Source organism: Brachypodium distachyon, chromosome 1 (genome assembly GCF_000005505.3).
Source record: "Brachypodium distachyon strain Bd21 chromosome 1, Brachypodium_distachyon_v3.0, whole genome shotgun sequence".
Classification (NCBI taxonomy): domain Eukaryota; kingdom Viridiplantae; phylum Streptophyta; class Magnoliopsida; order Poales; family Poaceae; genus Brachypodium; species Brachypodium distachyon.
Window position 1 is genome coordinate 14,044,740 of NC_016131.3, and position 13,525 is coordinate 14,058,264.

At 48.6% G+C, this 13,525-nt stretch overlaps 3 protein-coding genes across 3 annotated transcripts; 2 read left to right on the top strand and 1 right to left on the bottom strand.

Annotated features, from left to right (window-relative positions):
• Positions 1–1,104: 1,104 nt before the first annotated feature.
• LOC100826704 (protein PYRICULARIA ORYZAE RESISTANCE 21) lies at positions 1,105–2,876 on the bottom strand. The gene is made up of 3 exons (XM_024457312.1): positions 2,633–2,876; positions 2,362–2,443; positions 1,105–2,191 (listed from the first exon to the last, which is right to left on the bottom strand). The coding sequence occupies exons 1-3, from the start codon at positions 2,645–2,647 to the stop codon at positions 1,446–1,448; spliced, it is 843 nt and encodes a 280-aa protein (XP_024313080.1). The 5' UTR covers positions 2,648–2,876; the 3' UTR covers positions 1,105–1,445.
• A 957-nt stretch (positions 2,877–3,833) lies between these two features.
• LOC112270108 lies at positions 3,834–5,061 on the top strand. Its single transcript, XM_024457802.1, has 5 exons — positions 3,834–3,929; positions 4,006–4,186; positions 4,272–4,393; positions 4,499–4,565; positions 4,700–5,061. Exons 2-5 carry the CDS (start codon positions 4,032–4,034, stop codon positions 4,710–4,712), a joined length of 357 nt encoding a protein of 118 aa, XP_024313570.1. The 5' UTR covers positions 3,834–3,929; positions 4,006–4,031; the 3' UTR covers positions 4,713–5,061.
• A 67-nt stretch (positions 5,062–5,128) lies between these two features.
• On the top strand, positions 5,129–6,504 carry LOC112270002 (protein FAR-RED IMPAIRED RESPONSE 1-like). The gene is made up of 3 exons (XM_024457604.1): positions 5,129–5,409; positions 5,533–5,990; positions 6,099–6,504. The coding sequence occupies exons 1-2, from the start codon at positions 5,142–5,144 to the stop codon at positions 5,853–5,855; spliced, it is 591 nt and encodes a 196-aa protein (XP_024313372.1). The 5' UTR covers positions 5,129–5,141; the 3' UTR covers positions 5,856–5,990; positions 6,099–6,504.
• The last annotated feature ends 7,021 nt before the right edge of the window (positions 6,505–13,525 follow it).

A 13,525-nucleotide genomic window follows, 5' to 3' on the forward strand; every position in this document is an offset into this window, starting at 1 on the left:
GACCCAGACCCGTGCGCGGGCGGGAGTTATTTAGGCCAGGTACCATCGAGGGAAAGAAAAAAAAACACTCATCCCCAGCTCTCTCCCTCTCTCGTGTCGTGCAGATCCAGGGACACGAATAAAGCCCCCGTCCGTACGTAGACTCAGGGCAGGTTCCCCAAAGATCAAATGAAGAAATAAACAAAACTGAGGTGGTGGAATGTGTTTTCGCACGGGAGACCGTGCCGTCGTCGTCTTCCATGGCCGTGTGTGTGCTCGTTCCATTCCATGCTCTCGTTATATTTTCATTTTCCTTTTGCTTCGGATGCACTGCACTGCACGGGTATTCGTGTTTCCCGTAACAATGGCACGGACTGGACTAGTGCTACTGCGGTTGGTTTATCCATCGGGTTGTGGTCACCTTCTTTTTTTGTTGAGACGAGAATTTTCTTTTCCTTTTGCTTCTACGAGCTACTCCAGCCTACCGTATTGTGCGAGTGTTGTCACGTTCACTTCTAGTCGCAGAAGTAGTGGGCCACCGATGATGCAAAGGCCCATATCGAGGGGGGCAGGGAGCTTTCCAGGCCTGCTTTGAAATCTTGGCGCTTCATTGACGTGGGCTGTTTGTGTATCTAGACGGGCCTTCTGGAGAAGAGATGCGGGAAGCTGGGCTTTCCCGATGTGCGAGCAACCCCTGAAAAATGTATACTTGGAACCCATCCTCTCCAAAAAAAAAAAAATGTATACTTGGAACCCCAGACATTGCATGTATGCCTATGACTGCTATGATTGAATAAAGCTGGGTTTTCCTCTAATGGAAATGTACATGGCATACATCCACTAAACCAAATAAATAAATATGTATGTGCCATACAAGCCTTCTTTGTTGCACATGAACACAACCAAATTTTGAGCATGAAGCAGAAACGGAGTGATTCTATGGCAGTGTATGTCGTATGCATCGTGTCATGACTTTTGCCGAAGAACCAATCTAAGAAAAACAACAAGTACAACCGCCGGTGATCATGCACAACAACACTGAATCGCCTCGAAAAGACTTCAACACCACATTAGAAACGTAAATTCTTTTTATCGCGGATAATTAGGAAATTAAACTCAATTCCATTGGCGGGGCAAAACAGAGAAAATTAACCTCCTGTTTTTCTATCACTTAAAATAGACTAGACGCATTAAGTTCTTTAGAGTATACAGTATAGTACAATGGTGCTGCTGCAAAATGTGCATGGCATACATGCCTATCTTGTTTGCTGCACATGCGTATGGAGACCAAAAAAATGAACAAGAGGAGAGCATGAAATGACCGGCAAGTCAAACCACTAACAATAATTGCCACGAAAAAAAATCACATGCAGAGAGAATATGAGTGGAGAACCATCCATGCATGCATGATGCATGCACATGCACTCTGCCAGGTGTCATTGACTGAGGTTTGACAATTTGATGGATCACATGATGGAGCAAGCGCTGGGCGGCGGGTACTCCTCGTAGATGAACCTGCCTTCCTGCACGATCCGGCACCCCTGCCCCTTGCATCCTCTGCAGCCGCCGCCCGCGCACATCATCGGCGGCGGCTGCATCATGTGCGTCGGCGTCGGCATCGCCGGCGGCCATGCCCCTCCACCGCCGCACGACCCGCACCCTCCGCCGCAGTACGCCGGGCCCCCGCACGGCCTCTTCGGCGTCGGCGGGCATTGCGGCGGCGGACAGTACGGCGGCGGGTGGTGGTGATGTCCGGGCTGCGGCGCCGGCTCGCACGGCGGCCATTGTGGCCACTGCGGCTGCGGGTGGCCCCAGTGGGTGGGGTCGCTGCAGGGCCATGGGTAGCAGAGCGTGCACATCTGCGTGAACTGCACGTTCACCGTCGTCGAGGAAGACGAAGACGGCTTCGGCTTCTCCCCTTCCGCCGGCTTCTTCTTGTCACCCTCAGCAGGCTTCTTCTTCTCCGCCTCCTTCGGCTTCTTCTTCTCACCCTCTGCAGGCTTCTTCTTCTCCCCGCCCTCCTCCGGCTTCTTCTTCTCCTCCTCGGCCGGCTTCTTCTTCTCCTCTTCTACGACGATCGTGATATCCTTGATGGCCTCGCGGGCCTTGCACCGCAGCTTCCGACACAGCTTCTTCGCGTCGTCGAACCCGCCGGAGACCGTCACCGTGTTGTTCTTGGTGTCGTAGTTGATGTTGCTGATCTTCTCCTTGTCTGATCATCCACAATGCACATAAACACACAAAACAAAGAACATCTAGTAACCAAGTGCAAAATTAACAACAAATGAGACGGTGAAGCAAACTCAATACTATTGCATGAATGAGTTTGCAGAGGATTAAACCTGACCCAAGTCCACCGAATTAAAACGTACGTAAACGCACCTTGGAGTTTGCAGAGGATTTTCTGGATCTTCAGGTAGCATTTCTCGCATTCCAAGTTGGCTTCGATGACCAACTTAACGGCCTGGATCGATCGTATATGGCAGAAGAAAAAACAAATTAATTACAAGTACTATCTCCGATCCAAAATAAGTGTCTCAGTTTCGAACTAGGTTTAGTTCAAAATTGAGACATTTATTTTGGATGGAGTACTTCAAATATTCTAGCTGCGCATGAAACACAGTACCATGCATGCCTAGGCAACTCAACTGACCTTCTTCTCAGACATGGCAGATCTGGAGCCGAGAAGAACTCCCAAGCCTTCAACGCGTACTGCCGTGCAAAACGAAGAGGGGTGGATATGTAGGTGATATCAGTACTAATGTAACTATATAGTCCGATGGAATATATACTAGCTATAGTACTGTACACTTGCCCGCGTACGTATATAGGTTCCAAGAAAGAACAAAAGTGCAATGCACATCGCCGTAGCCGGTGATCAGAGGAATATATTGTCATCACATGAAGGGGATCGAAACCTAATCGCCGAATTATACAAGTACAAGATTCGAGGCAACCACCGGTTTCTCTCCCCCATGATTATAGAACATGCGCATGAGAACTAGACATGAGAGAGTACGTCCAGAACAAATGGTCGATCTGTCCAATGGCACAAAATAAGTACTCTCTGAATCGCTAAACATGCAAACGGTAGTTGGTCCAGACAAGCTGCAAAGACGTCACGAGATCAATGGACGAAGCTTCTCACGACTTGTTTAATTTCTTCTTCTTTCGTAAGTACTATATACTGAGAGAGTTATATTATATCTGCATTTTGGGATGGATGAGTTGCAACAACCGATGATCGATCGTACGGCCACGGATTGATCTGCTAGAGAGGCTAGCTGCGTGGGTGAGTTGGGAGAACAATGGTCAACGAAGACAGCTGGTAGTAGAGATCATCGGCTGTCATGGAGTACTTTTTCTGTTTAGTACTTAAGCAATTGGATCTTTGCCAACCACCGCTATACATGCTGCATGGGCAGCAGGTACAACTTGTGAAGTAACCAAGGCAGAGTAGTCGAGCATCTTCGGATACGGACGTTCAACGCTCGGGGCGTATCAGAGCTCGAAATCAGGACCACCGGTCCACCAAGCACGGATAGTTACTCGCGGGCCCCCGCTTAGAAATTCATTTTCGTGGGTTTGTGCTGCAGCGTTGAATACGCGTCCCTTGGCCCAGGTACAGTATAGGGCCTGGCTGTTTATACTGGGCCAAACTATGGAGCGAACAGGTGGACCACGGACTGGGGCGGTACATGTGCAACTCGGTACAACGGCCCGTGTGTCTTGTGCCGCAGGAACACCTGGGCCGGCCGGTCCGTTGTATTCGAAATAATTTGAACGGCGTTGCTTGTTTCGGTGCTATAGTAGTCCCAACATCCATCGGAAGTAGACGACATGCTTTATTTGAAAACCACCCCTCTCTTTCTGCTGCTGTTATTTCTGCTTTACTGAAGCAGGATTGAGCGGCTTCGGGGGCGAACGCGCTGTGGCAGGATCAAACTCTAGTAAGCTCTCTTCCACGTTCCTAGATTCGTCATCTGAACCATTTCTGACGGGATTTCCTGCTGTTTATTGTTGTAGATTTTTGGGAGGCGAGCGTCTTGGCCATGTCCACTGGTGGACATTCGCCCCAGTCCGGCGATGTGGTTCTCCGTATGGACCTGCCAACCTCCTTTACCGGCGGGACGCCCCGTGCGCCGGGCATGCCCGTTGCCTCGGACGAAACGTTGGTCACCATCAATTCGGATGGATGGCAGAAGAGGTGAGTTAGGAATCAAACAGATGGTTCATATCTCTAGCGTCATGGTTAGGAAAAAGGATGTGAAAGATTTGTTCCGGTTGCGCAGGGTGAGAGTGCCTGCTGGCGCGATGGAGCGTGAGTCGATTCCAGGGAGGACCACAGCTCTAGAGGAGTCGGTGAAGAACTTCGCGGAAAGAAGATGCCAGTTCGTTGTTTATCCAGGCATAGGTACCAGTTCGTTGTTTATCCAGGCATAGGTACTAAATTTGCTAGCCTCGATGATGCCTACAATTTCTACAACCTTTATTCCTGGGAGATTGGATTTGGAGTTAGGTATGCCAAGTGCCGACTCAACGTCCACAGGCAAAAATGCATGCAGGAGATTGCATGTGGCTGCGCGGTATGGAATTGTTCTGTCTTTCTTCATGCATTCGTTCTAATAGTAAACACGATTGCAAACACCTGTAAGAGGACTGGTACCTTTGCATTTGTCCGTGACAAACCTTTTGTTTGTGTTTTTCTTTTCCTGGGCAGGGAAAGCCTGTGAAGGAGAACACTAAGACTATTCGATGCGGGTGCCCGGCTCTAATAAGGCTACTTCGCTCAGAGGATAGAGGTTGGTACATATGTGAACACAGAGAGTCGCACAACCATCCTCTGTCCAACACGTGTGGGGAGAAGATGCACTGGCAATCGCATAGGCACATAGATCAGTACACTAAAGAGCTTGTTAAGCAGCTCCAGGAAAACAATGTTAGTTTGGGCAAGGTTTACAGCATAATCGGTAGTTTCTTCGGTTCGTCGGACCAAATCCCCTTTACAAAACGATCGTTGAGAACACTGTGCGGTAAGATTAGTCAGGAACAGTCGGACAACGATGCCATGAAAACAATGGACGTTTTCAGCAAGATGCTGGAGGGGGGGGGGGGGGGGGGGTCCGGATTTCAAATACAGCGTGCAGGTGGATGACGATAGCATGATGAAGACATTGATGTGGACTTCTGGCCGGAGCATGGACCAGTACATATGTTTCGGCGACATTCTAACATTTGATACGACCTATAGAACTAACCTGTACGACATGCCCTTTGGTCTTTTTGTTGGTGTGAACAATCACTTCCAGAGCATAATAATGGGTGGAATGCTTATGCGGGATGAGAAGGTAGAGAGTTTCAAATGGGTGTTTGCCGAGTTCATGCGGTTGATTGGCGGGAAAGACAGGCATCCGAAGACGATCCTCACAGGTACGTTCGAATATACAACTTAAGCTGTGGTTGGGATGTAAAAAATGTGTGGGATTCATGCGAATTCCTTGTCGGGTGGCCTGCATCTCGTTGTAGGGGGACTAATTTCTTCGTTGTGTACAGACCAGGTCAGATCGATGGAGCTGGCTATCGCAGAAATTTTGCCAAACACTAAGCACAGGTGGTGCAAGTGGCATGTGTTGAAGAAAGCGAAGGAGTCACTTGGGGCGTTGTATGGTAAACGAAGCGAGTTCCGTTCCGACTTCCACAGAGTTGTTGACATGATGTGCAGTGAGGAGGAGTTCGAGACCAGCTGGGCAGAGATGGTTGCGAAGCATGGCCTGCAGAAACAGCCGTATCTGACGCAAATATACGAAGGTCGCGCGAAATGGGCGAAGCCATATTTCCGTGATGTCTTCTGTGCGAAGATGTCAAGCACACAGTGAAGTGAGAGTGCAAACCATGTATTGAAGACCTATGTTCCACCAGGTTGCCCGATGCATTTGTTTGTGAAGCAGTATGAGAAATTGCAGTTCGACCGTGCATCAGAGGAAAGCTACCAAGAGAAGAGGACTTCGTTGGTAAGCATTTCTTGTCCTCCTCGGTTTAACAGTCATATCCCATTGCATTCGATTTTTGCGGTGTTAAAATGTTTTTGCCCCGTTATTGATGCTATTGACGATATCCAGAGCGGGGTCGTGCTTAGGGCGAATCTACCGATTGAGAGGCACGCAAGTAAAGTTTACACACGCGCCATGTTCGATCAGTTTGGGTTGGCCCTTTTTGATTCGGGTAACTACATGCTGGAGGAATTGGAGCAAAGGAGACTGTACGTCGTTAGGCACATGCATCATGAAGTTCGCGACCGTTGGTGCAAAAGTGTGTATTCAGTTCAAGTTGACCTGCGTAATGAACGATTGAACTGCGAGTGTTGCTTCTCCCAGCACGCCGGTATGCCATGCTGTCATCAGCTCAAGGTATGTGCCTTTCCCCGCGTGAGATTACAGTTCAGATTCCGGTATGTTAGCCATATAAGACTGTTTTGGTTAGATTATCGAAGTCGTACCTTGATATCTATCCGGATTTGGCGGGAGGCCTTTATAAACGTGTTTATGATCGCAAGTCCTCATCCACCTGGGGTTCACGGAGGTGCCGGCGTACCTGGTAATGAAGCGTTGGACACGGGACGCGCGAGACATGCTGCCACCACATCTAAAGATGTACCAGCGGGACCAGGCCCGCCCCCGTGCAGTGACATATAGGCATTCCAACCTCTCTTTGACCGCCCTGGAAATTGTGAAAATGGCAGACTCGAACGTAGATGCGTACGAGTTGGCGATGTCCGAAATGGTAAAGGTTAGGGCGAAGCTAGAGCCGGTGTGTGCGGTTAAGGATGGCCTAGGCGTTGATGATCGTGGTACGCAGGAATCCAACGAGCAAGTGGTTGGGAGGACGGTGGAAGGCGGCCGCTTCGACACAGCCACCCCTGTATGTGATTCAACTACCAAGCAGATCAACGATGAGAACGTTGTCCTGGGGATGCCTCCGCGCAAGCGTGGACGTGGACGCCCAAGTAATGCCAGGGATAAGCCTCCATACAAAGCTATCAGCCGGAGGACCCGTTTCTGTTCCATATGCCGCAACCCGGGGCACAAGAGCACGACTTGCCCCAGCAGGGGCGACACTCCCAGGCCCCCTTGGCAGAACCCGAAGTGCTCCAACTGTGGAGTTTCGGGTCACCGGAGGAACAACTGTGCGAACCCAAAGATTTTGTTGCGTTGAATGTTGTATTCATTGGTATCACATTTGTTAACGTGCAGCTGACTACGTGTTGTCGTCGAGTTTTGTGTTTTGTCATCTGCTTGTGGTCTAGGTCTACCAGCAGCTGTGCGCGCAGCACCGAGCTACGTTTTTACGAGCCACAGGTGCAGTGCATTAAAAACGCCGTACGTTGCGCCGAGTGTCCATGCTGCTGGCGATGGGAAGGACGTACAGGTTCTTGCTGCGGGATTTGATTACTCGTATTCAATGCGTATCCTTTGCTGGGATATGGCGTCTCTTAACCCACAACGGGACGGAGGTGGCTAGCATGCATTAACTCATGTGTACTTCTCTCGTACCACCCCACCTTCCAATGGCCTAGCTTATAAGACACGCGGGGGTTCTGGTTTACGCACGAAATAGAATCCGAGGCAGTTGGTTGTAGCGTTTTGGCGAATTGGATTTGCCCCACCGAGAAGGCATGTGTTGGGCACAGGGTTGAGCGGAGCTTCCAGATGGGCATCCTGAAGCTTACCTTCTTTGCTGGGTTTCCATGGGTTAGGGTTTCTCTTGAACCTTCGTCCAGGTCTCGACGTCACCAACGGGTCGTCCATCTGCGGGCCGAGCTACTATGCCTGCAAGCCATGGTGGAAGCGTGGACGGATAGGCTGGACGACGCGAAGCTGGACACAATTGTGGCGACCCAGACCATTAAGGTCCTGGAATCACTGTGTTTATAGTACTAGTCCCTGGATCAATGCTAGTACACACAGTTCACGATGAAATATCATAATTCATGTCTTTATTACAACGTATAAAAGATAACAATCCAGAGTATTATTACACAACGAAAGTCTAAAATATCAAATGAAGATAAATGAGCTTCCATCCACGCCACAGGCAAGTTGAATGTAGACTCGCGACCGTGCGTACCTCCTTCCTTTAATTATCACTCTCTGCACATGATAGGTGCAGATAAGTACATTGAATGTACTCGCAAGTAAATACCTGTGAGGTTAGGAGAAATGCAAGTACATGCTTATTGGATAGTTCCTAAATGGCTTCTATGGTTCTTTTGCCAAAACAGCAAGTTTCATTTTGAAATACTCATAATAGCTTTTCTTTGCAGAACTCTAAATTTAGAATTTCATAGAAAATAGTTTTGAAAAGTAGATATGGTCTTTCTATGGAATCTCCACGACCTAACTATGTATTCTGGGTCAAACTGACGCTCACATAGCAACCCTTGATTTCCCTGACCCATTCTGTGGGATCCATCGAGTAGATACTCATTCTGTGGATGCTTCCATCGAGTCAAAACAGTTTTTGGTTTTTGAAAACAAAACTAGAAGATCTCCTCTTAACCAGACTTAGTAGCTCAAAGGTCGCCCGTAACCAAGGGCATGGCTAATCGATTAGATTGACACTCTCGAGAGGTTTGTACACTTTACCCACCAGACACAATCAGTCCAAAGTGTTGCCTAACGACAAGCGTGCGCAACAGGTAAAGATTGTGACGAAGTCTTTCACTAGAAGCCCCCTATACTTAATCCTGGCACCGCCCGCCCCATACGAGCACATTGGCCCCTCTCCGGATGACGATACCCAAGTAAGGGTTTCCCGCTAGTTACTCGACTAAGCCAGAGCCATAATAGCAGGTGGTTGTACAGGTAAGCTTTTGGGTTCCATTGGAAAAGAATTGAACTTTTAGATTCTGGACGGCGGTCCCCACCGAAAATCCTGAGCATCTGCAGAGCCGAATTGGATGCTGCCCTTGTCGACAACCAATAATGGTCTCAAACTTACCACTCCGCCCAGTTGAAAACATTTTTGAGAATTTTGTTTCGAAAACATTTTTCCAAACACATACGACTCAATTCTGAGCACTTAATACTTTGAAAATAGTTTTGGGTCCCTCCCGGTACAATAATGTAGCAAGCACTTTGTAAAATCATACAAGTAATAACTTAGGGTGATTGGTGGCATGACAATAACGTATAGGCATACTACTTAGGACATAGCTAATAAATTGCAAACGCATTTTATAAATACTTCATAACAATATAAACCTACACATGCATGCCTACAACTTATAAACAAAGTAGCATATGCAAAAATTATAGGATTCTAGATGATCAAAGGTATCCACTTGCCTGAGCCTGAGTTGCTGTAACGATCAAAATTTCCCTGGCACTCTTCGCACTCACACTCGGGACAATCTATCGCGAAGAACGAAAGCAACAATGAATAACTTGTTCAACAACTCCAAATTATAACTCCAATAAGAGCGGGATAAGAATTACAAAAACTTAAATTTAGAAAAGCAGCTAACAAGGCACAACTAATACTAATCCAACCGCAAGCACAGATCTCAGGCTAGGGACAAGATTTGGAACCAAGTGGAGACAAATGATAACCTACGAGCTGATAGCAGATAGTGAATCTAACGGGAAGGGGACTGTCGAAACACGTCTGAACTAATGGTACGGAAGGTACTGAAACTAATAACATAACTTAAGGCTTATAACACAGAAAGTTTCATCTAAAACGGAGCTACGAAACAAAAGATACAAGCCTACGAAAGTAGCTAATCAAAAACAGCATTCTGTGAATACAGTTTTCAATTATTATTCTAGTAGTGTAATCTAATTACATGTTACATGAAAAGTGTTCTGAGGTGTATAGTTTTAACCAATGTTTACATTACAGAAAGAATAAACGAAAAGGGGTTTATAGGTTTTAAACATTAAGCTCTACAAAGTGTCTAATCAATAACAGTGCTGGCTAGACTAAACCGGTGTCTAAGTTCTTTTTAACAGGTAGCTAGTTTTGACAAACTTTTAGGTCATTATCTAAACCTAAAAAAGGTGCAAAAAAATAACAGGGTGTAACACAAGACCTACTCGTCATCCTACAGGAGCTCACAACCTAAACGGGTCTACAATCTACTCAACAAGAACGTCGAAAGGTATCTAATCTAAAACAGACTAACTGGGAATACCGATTTGGAACGATGATGCACTGCTGAAGATGATAGAGACGGGGCTTCTAAAGAGGTCTAATTTATAGAGCAAGATGTAAGCTACCAGATGCAAAAAGAATTTCCTAAATAGGATCTACGGAACAAAAGATATGGAGTATAGAAGTAGGCTAATCAAAATAGACTGCAGCCCAAAAACAGAGCAAGAAAGCTCACCGGAGAAGATGGAGTTCGCCGGAGTTGATGGGAGTCGGCGAAACAGAGGTTTCCGGAGGCAAGGCTGTGGTGTATGGTGTTCTAGGCGTCGATAGGGATCTAAAGGTGGTGGTGGCTCGAGCTAATTTGGGGTGAGGCGGTAGGAATTGCTCGCCGGAGTTTGCGTGGAAACGGCGACAAGACTTGAAATTGGTGGCAAGGTTGACTGCGGCTTCGAGCTAGATTTCGAGAGATTGGTCTGGGCTCTCGAGGGCGTCAGCTTGGGATATTTATAGGGCTCGGGGCGCTCGGGATAAGGCCGGTGGCGGGTGAGATTTGAACGGGATTCGGTTTCGCTTAAAATTCGGACGAGATAGAGTCCGGGAGGGTTTCAATCTTGTTGGGATAGATTCCTTGCTGTGTGGGTCACGAATTAGCGAAGAAATCGCGGAGAAAAACGGTTCGGAGGGTGGTGTTCGAGGTGGACGGCCATGGACGCCGGTGACTCGAGCTCGAGCTCGGGCTCGGCCATGGCAGGGGCTGCGGGCGGGTGGCGGGGCAGGGGCCGGCGAGCAGCAGCGGCGGCCGAGCTGGGCCTGGCCATGGACGCAGCCAGCACAGGCTGTGCCTGTGTGCGTGAGGAAGAAGAAGGAGGAAAGGAGAAAAGAAAAAAAAAAGAAAAGGAAAAAGGAAAAAAAAAAGGATGGCCGTTGGATGGGAAATGGATGGATGAGATTAAAAGATACCCTTTCGGTACACTTAAGTGAAAACGGATTTCACGGAAATACGCCTCCGTGTAGAGAAAACGTACTCCGTGGAATAAAGAAATAGCTTTTTCTGGGTCTCTAAATTGCCAGAAAATCAAATAAGGCAAATAAAATACCAAACGGCATCGGAAAAATTCCAGAAAATTCCTGAAATTCCAAATACCTGTTTGGAAGCTAGGAAAAATAGTTTCCTCATGAAATATAATTTATAAAACAATTTTTAATGCATATGCAGCTCAAATAAATTGTAACAAATGCATATAATCACTCTTAAGGTCCAAATAAACTCCCAATTAAATTGTAAGATCATCTCCAAAATCAAATATGGTCAAAATGATATGCACGTGACATGAAAAAGGTGATAACATCCAAATTAGAAAAATTGGGATGTTACAACAATTCTTGCTGAGCATGGTGCAACCCTAGGCAAGATGGCGGAAGAAGAAGCTGTGGTGCGGACATTCGTTGCGACTGCGCTAGTGGAGGAAGCTATATGTTCCTCTCTCATTGCGATCTATGGGTGCACCGCTTCAACCTCTATCGTCCAGGGATGATAGGAGCCCTGTCGAATGTGTTTCTTCCTCGTAGTCAACACCCCCCCTCCTACGTTGCAGTGTTCGCGTGTAAGGTCCATTGTTCGTGTGTAAGGTCCATTGGTCCCTACGTTGCAGTGTACGCGTGTAAGGTCCATTGTTGTTTCGGATTATCCTGGATGGTGTTTAGTTGTGGTACGAAGAGATTCATTTCCTCTCGCTGATGTGCTAACTATTGCGTCCAAACCTTTGTCGTTGCTTCCTTTGTTTCTGCTAATTTTGGTTCGATGCTGCACCCAACAAAATCGGCTTAGCGATCGTGCTGTGCTCGAATGGTGTTGTATTTTTCATTGTTGTCGGATAGTGTGTAAAACAGAATATCACGGGACAAACCACCATCAACACTGAGGACACATTTTGCACTACTACACAGTACGCAGTACAACAAAATCAAGCAACACCATGATCACCAAGGGGTACATAGAGTTTCTAGGCAGGGAAGGCCAACGATTGGGTGATAACGAAGCCCATTAGATGTATGTGCTTCAACAATGTTGGCGACAAAGGTCAAACTCGATCTTTTGGATCATGTTCGTACTTATGGATGGGGGGGAGGGGGGGGGGTGGTTCTAGTGGGTTGGGTTTTGGGTGGGTGCAACAAGAAAGTTGGATAAGCATGGGGATAACTAAGACAGAAGCTTGGCATACAGCAAGGAGATCATGAATAGCGACGCGTAGTGAAGGGTGATAAAAAACATGATCAGTGTCGTCGCTCGGTGCTCCGACACCGGGGGCGTGCAGCCACGTCCCCCTTTTAGGTTCGGTAGGGGCGTCTGGGGTGGAGACCCGGTGAGCACCGGCACGGCCGACGAGGCCCTACAGGGCCAATGAGACAAAGTGCTAAGGGTGCGCGCTGGTCCAAGAACAGGTGCACGCACGTTTTTTACCCAGGTTCGGGCCACCCGGAGGTGGGAGCTGATGGACGACACCCCCACCCGGGTCCCGCACGCTCCCCCGCAAGCATCCCGCGGGAAGCAGGTGCTCGAGGAGAGCGAGGGCGGGTCCGAGCCCAGCTGGCCCTCCCTTCGGTCGCTGGACGACGAGGCGGGCCAGGTGGCCGCGTCCCCGGAAGTCGTCGCCGTGGAGGACGACGACGAGGAAAGCAGTGACAACGCGCCCTTGATCGTGAGAAGATCGAGGACGTTCGCAGCGGCTGCAGCCATCTCTTCAACGGCGACGTCCGCCCCGGCAGCGGCCACCAACCTGGCAGCGGCGGCTGTTTCTGGGGCGCCCATCGACACCTCGACGGCATCTGCGGCAACAAGGGCTGCGGGTGCCTCGGTGGCTGCCCCTGTCTTGGCGGCGGCTGCCAGCACCGCGGCGGGAACCGGTTCCAGGGTGGCCGCCGGTACCCTGGCAGCGCCAGCGCCTGCGGTGGTCACCGGCGCCCCGGCAACGGCCTTCGCCCCGGTAGCGAGGGCCTCCGCGAGTTTGGCTCCCGACGCCGCGGCGGCCTCCTCGACGACATCCGGAGCTTTCCGGGTCACGACGACGCCTCGGGCGTGTTGGGAATATGCCCTAGAGGCAATCATGTATGATGTAATTCCCAATGTATTCATAAATATTATTAAGTTGTCCTTGTTTGAACATCTGATATGTATCATTGAATATGTGATTTGATTGTGGAACTATGTATTCATGTTGTTCATACTAAATTGTCCTTAGTCATTGAGGTTGTGCTGGACACATAACCTAGACTAATGTGAAAGTTGGCTGATGACTCGGTTCCACTTGTCATGGGCATGGTGATGTCATTCCAGCTTACACGGACTCGGCTAAAGAGTTTAGCGACTCGGACTGACCCATATTGAGATGCAACG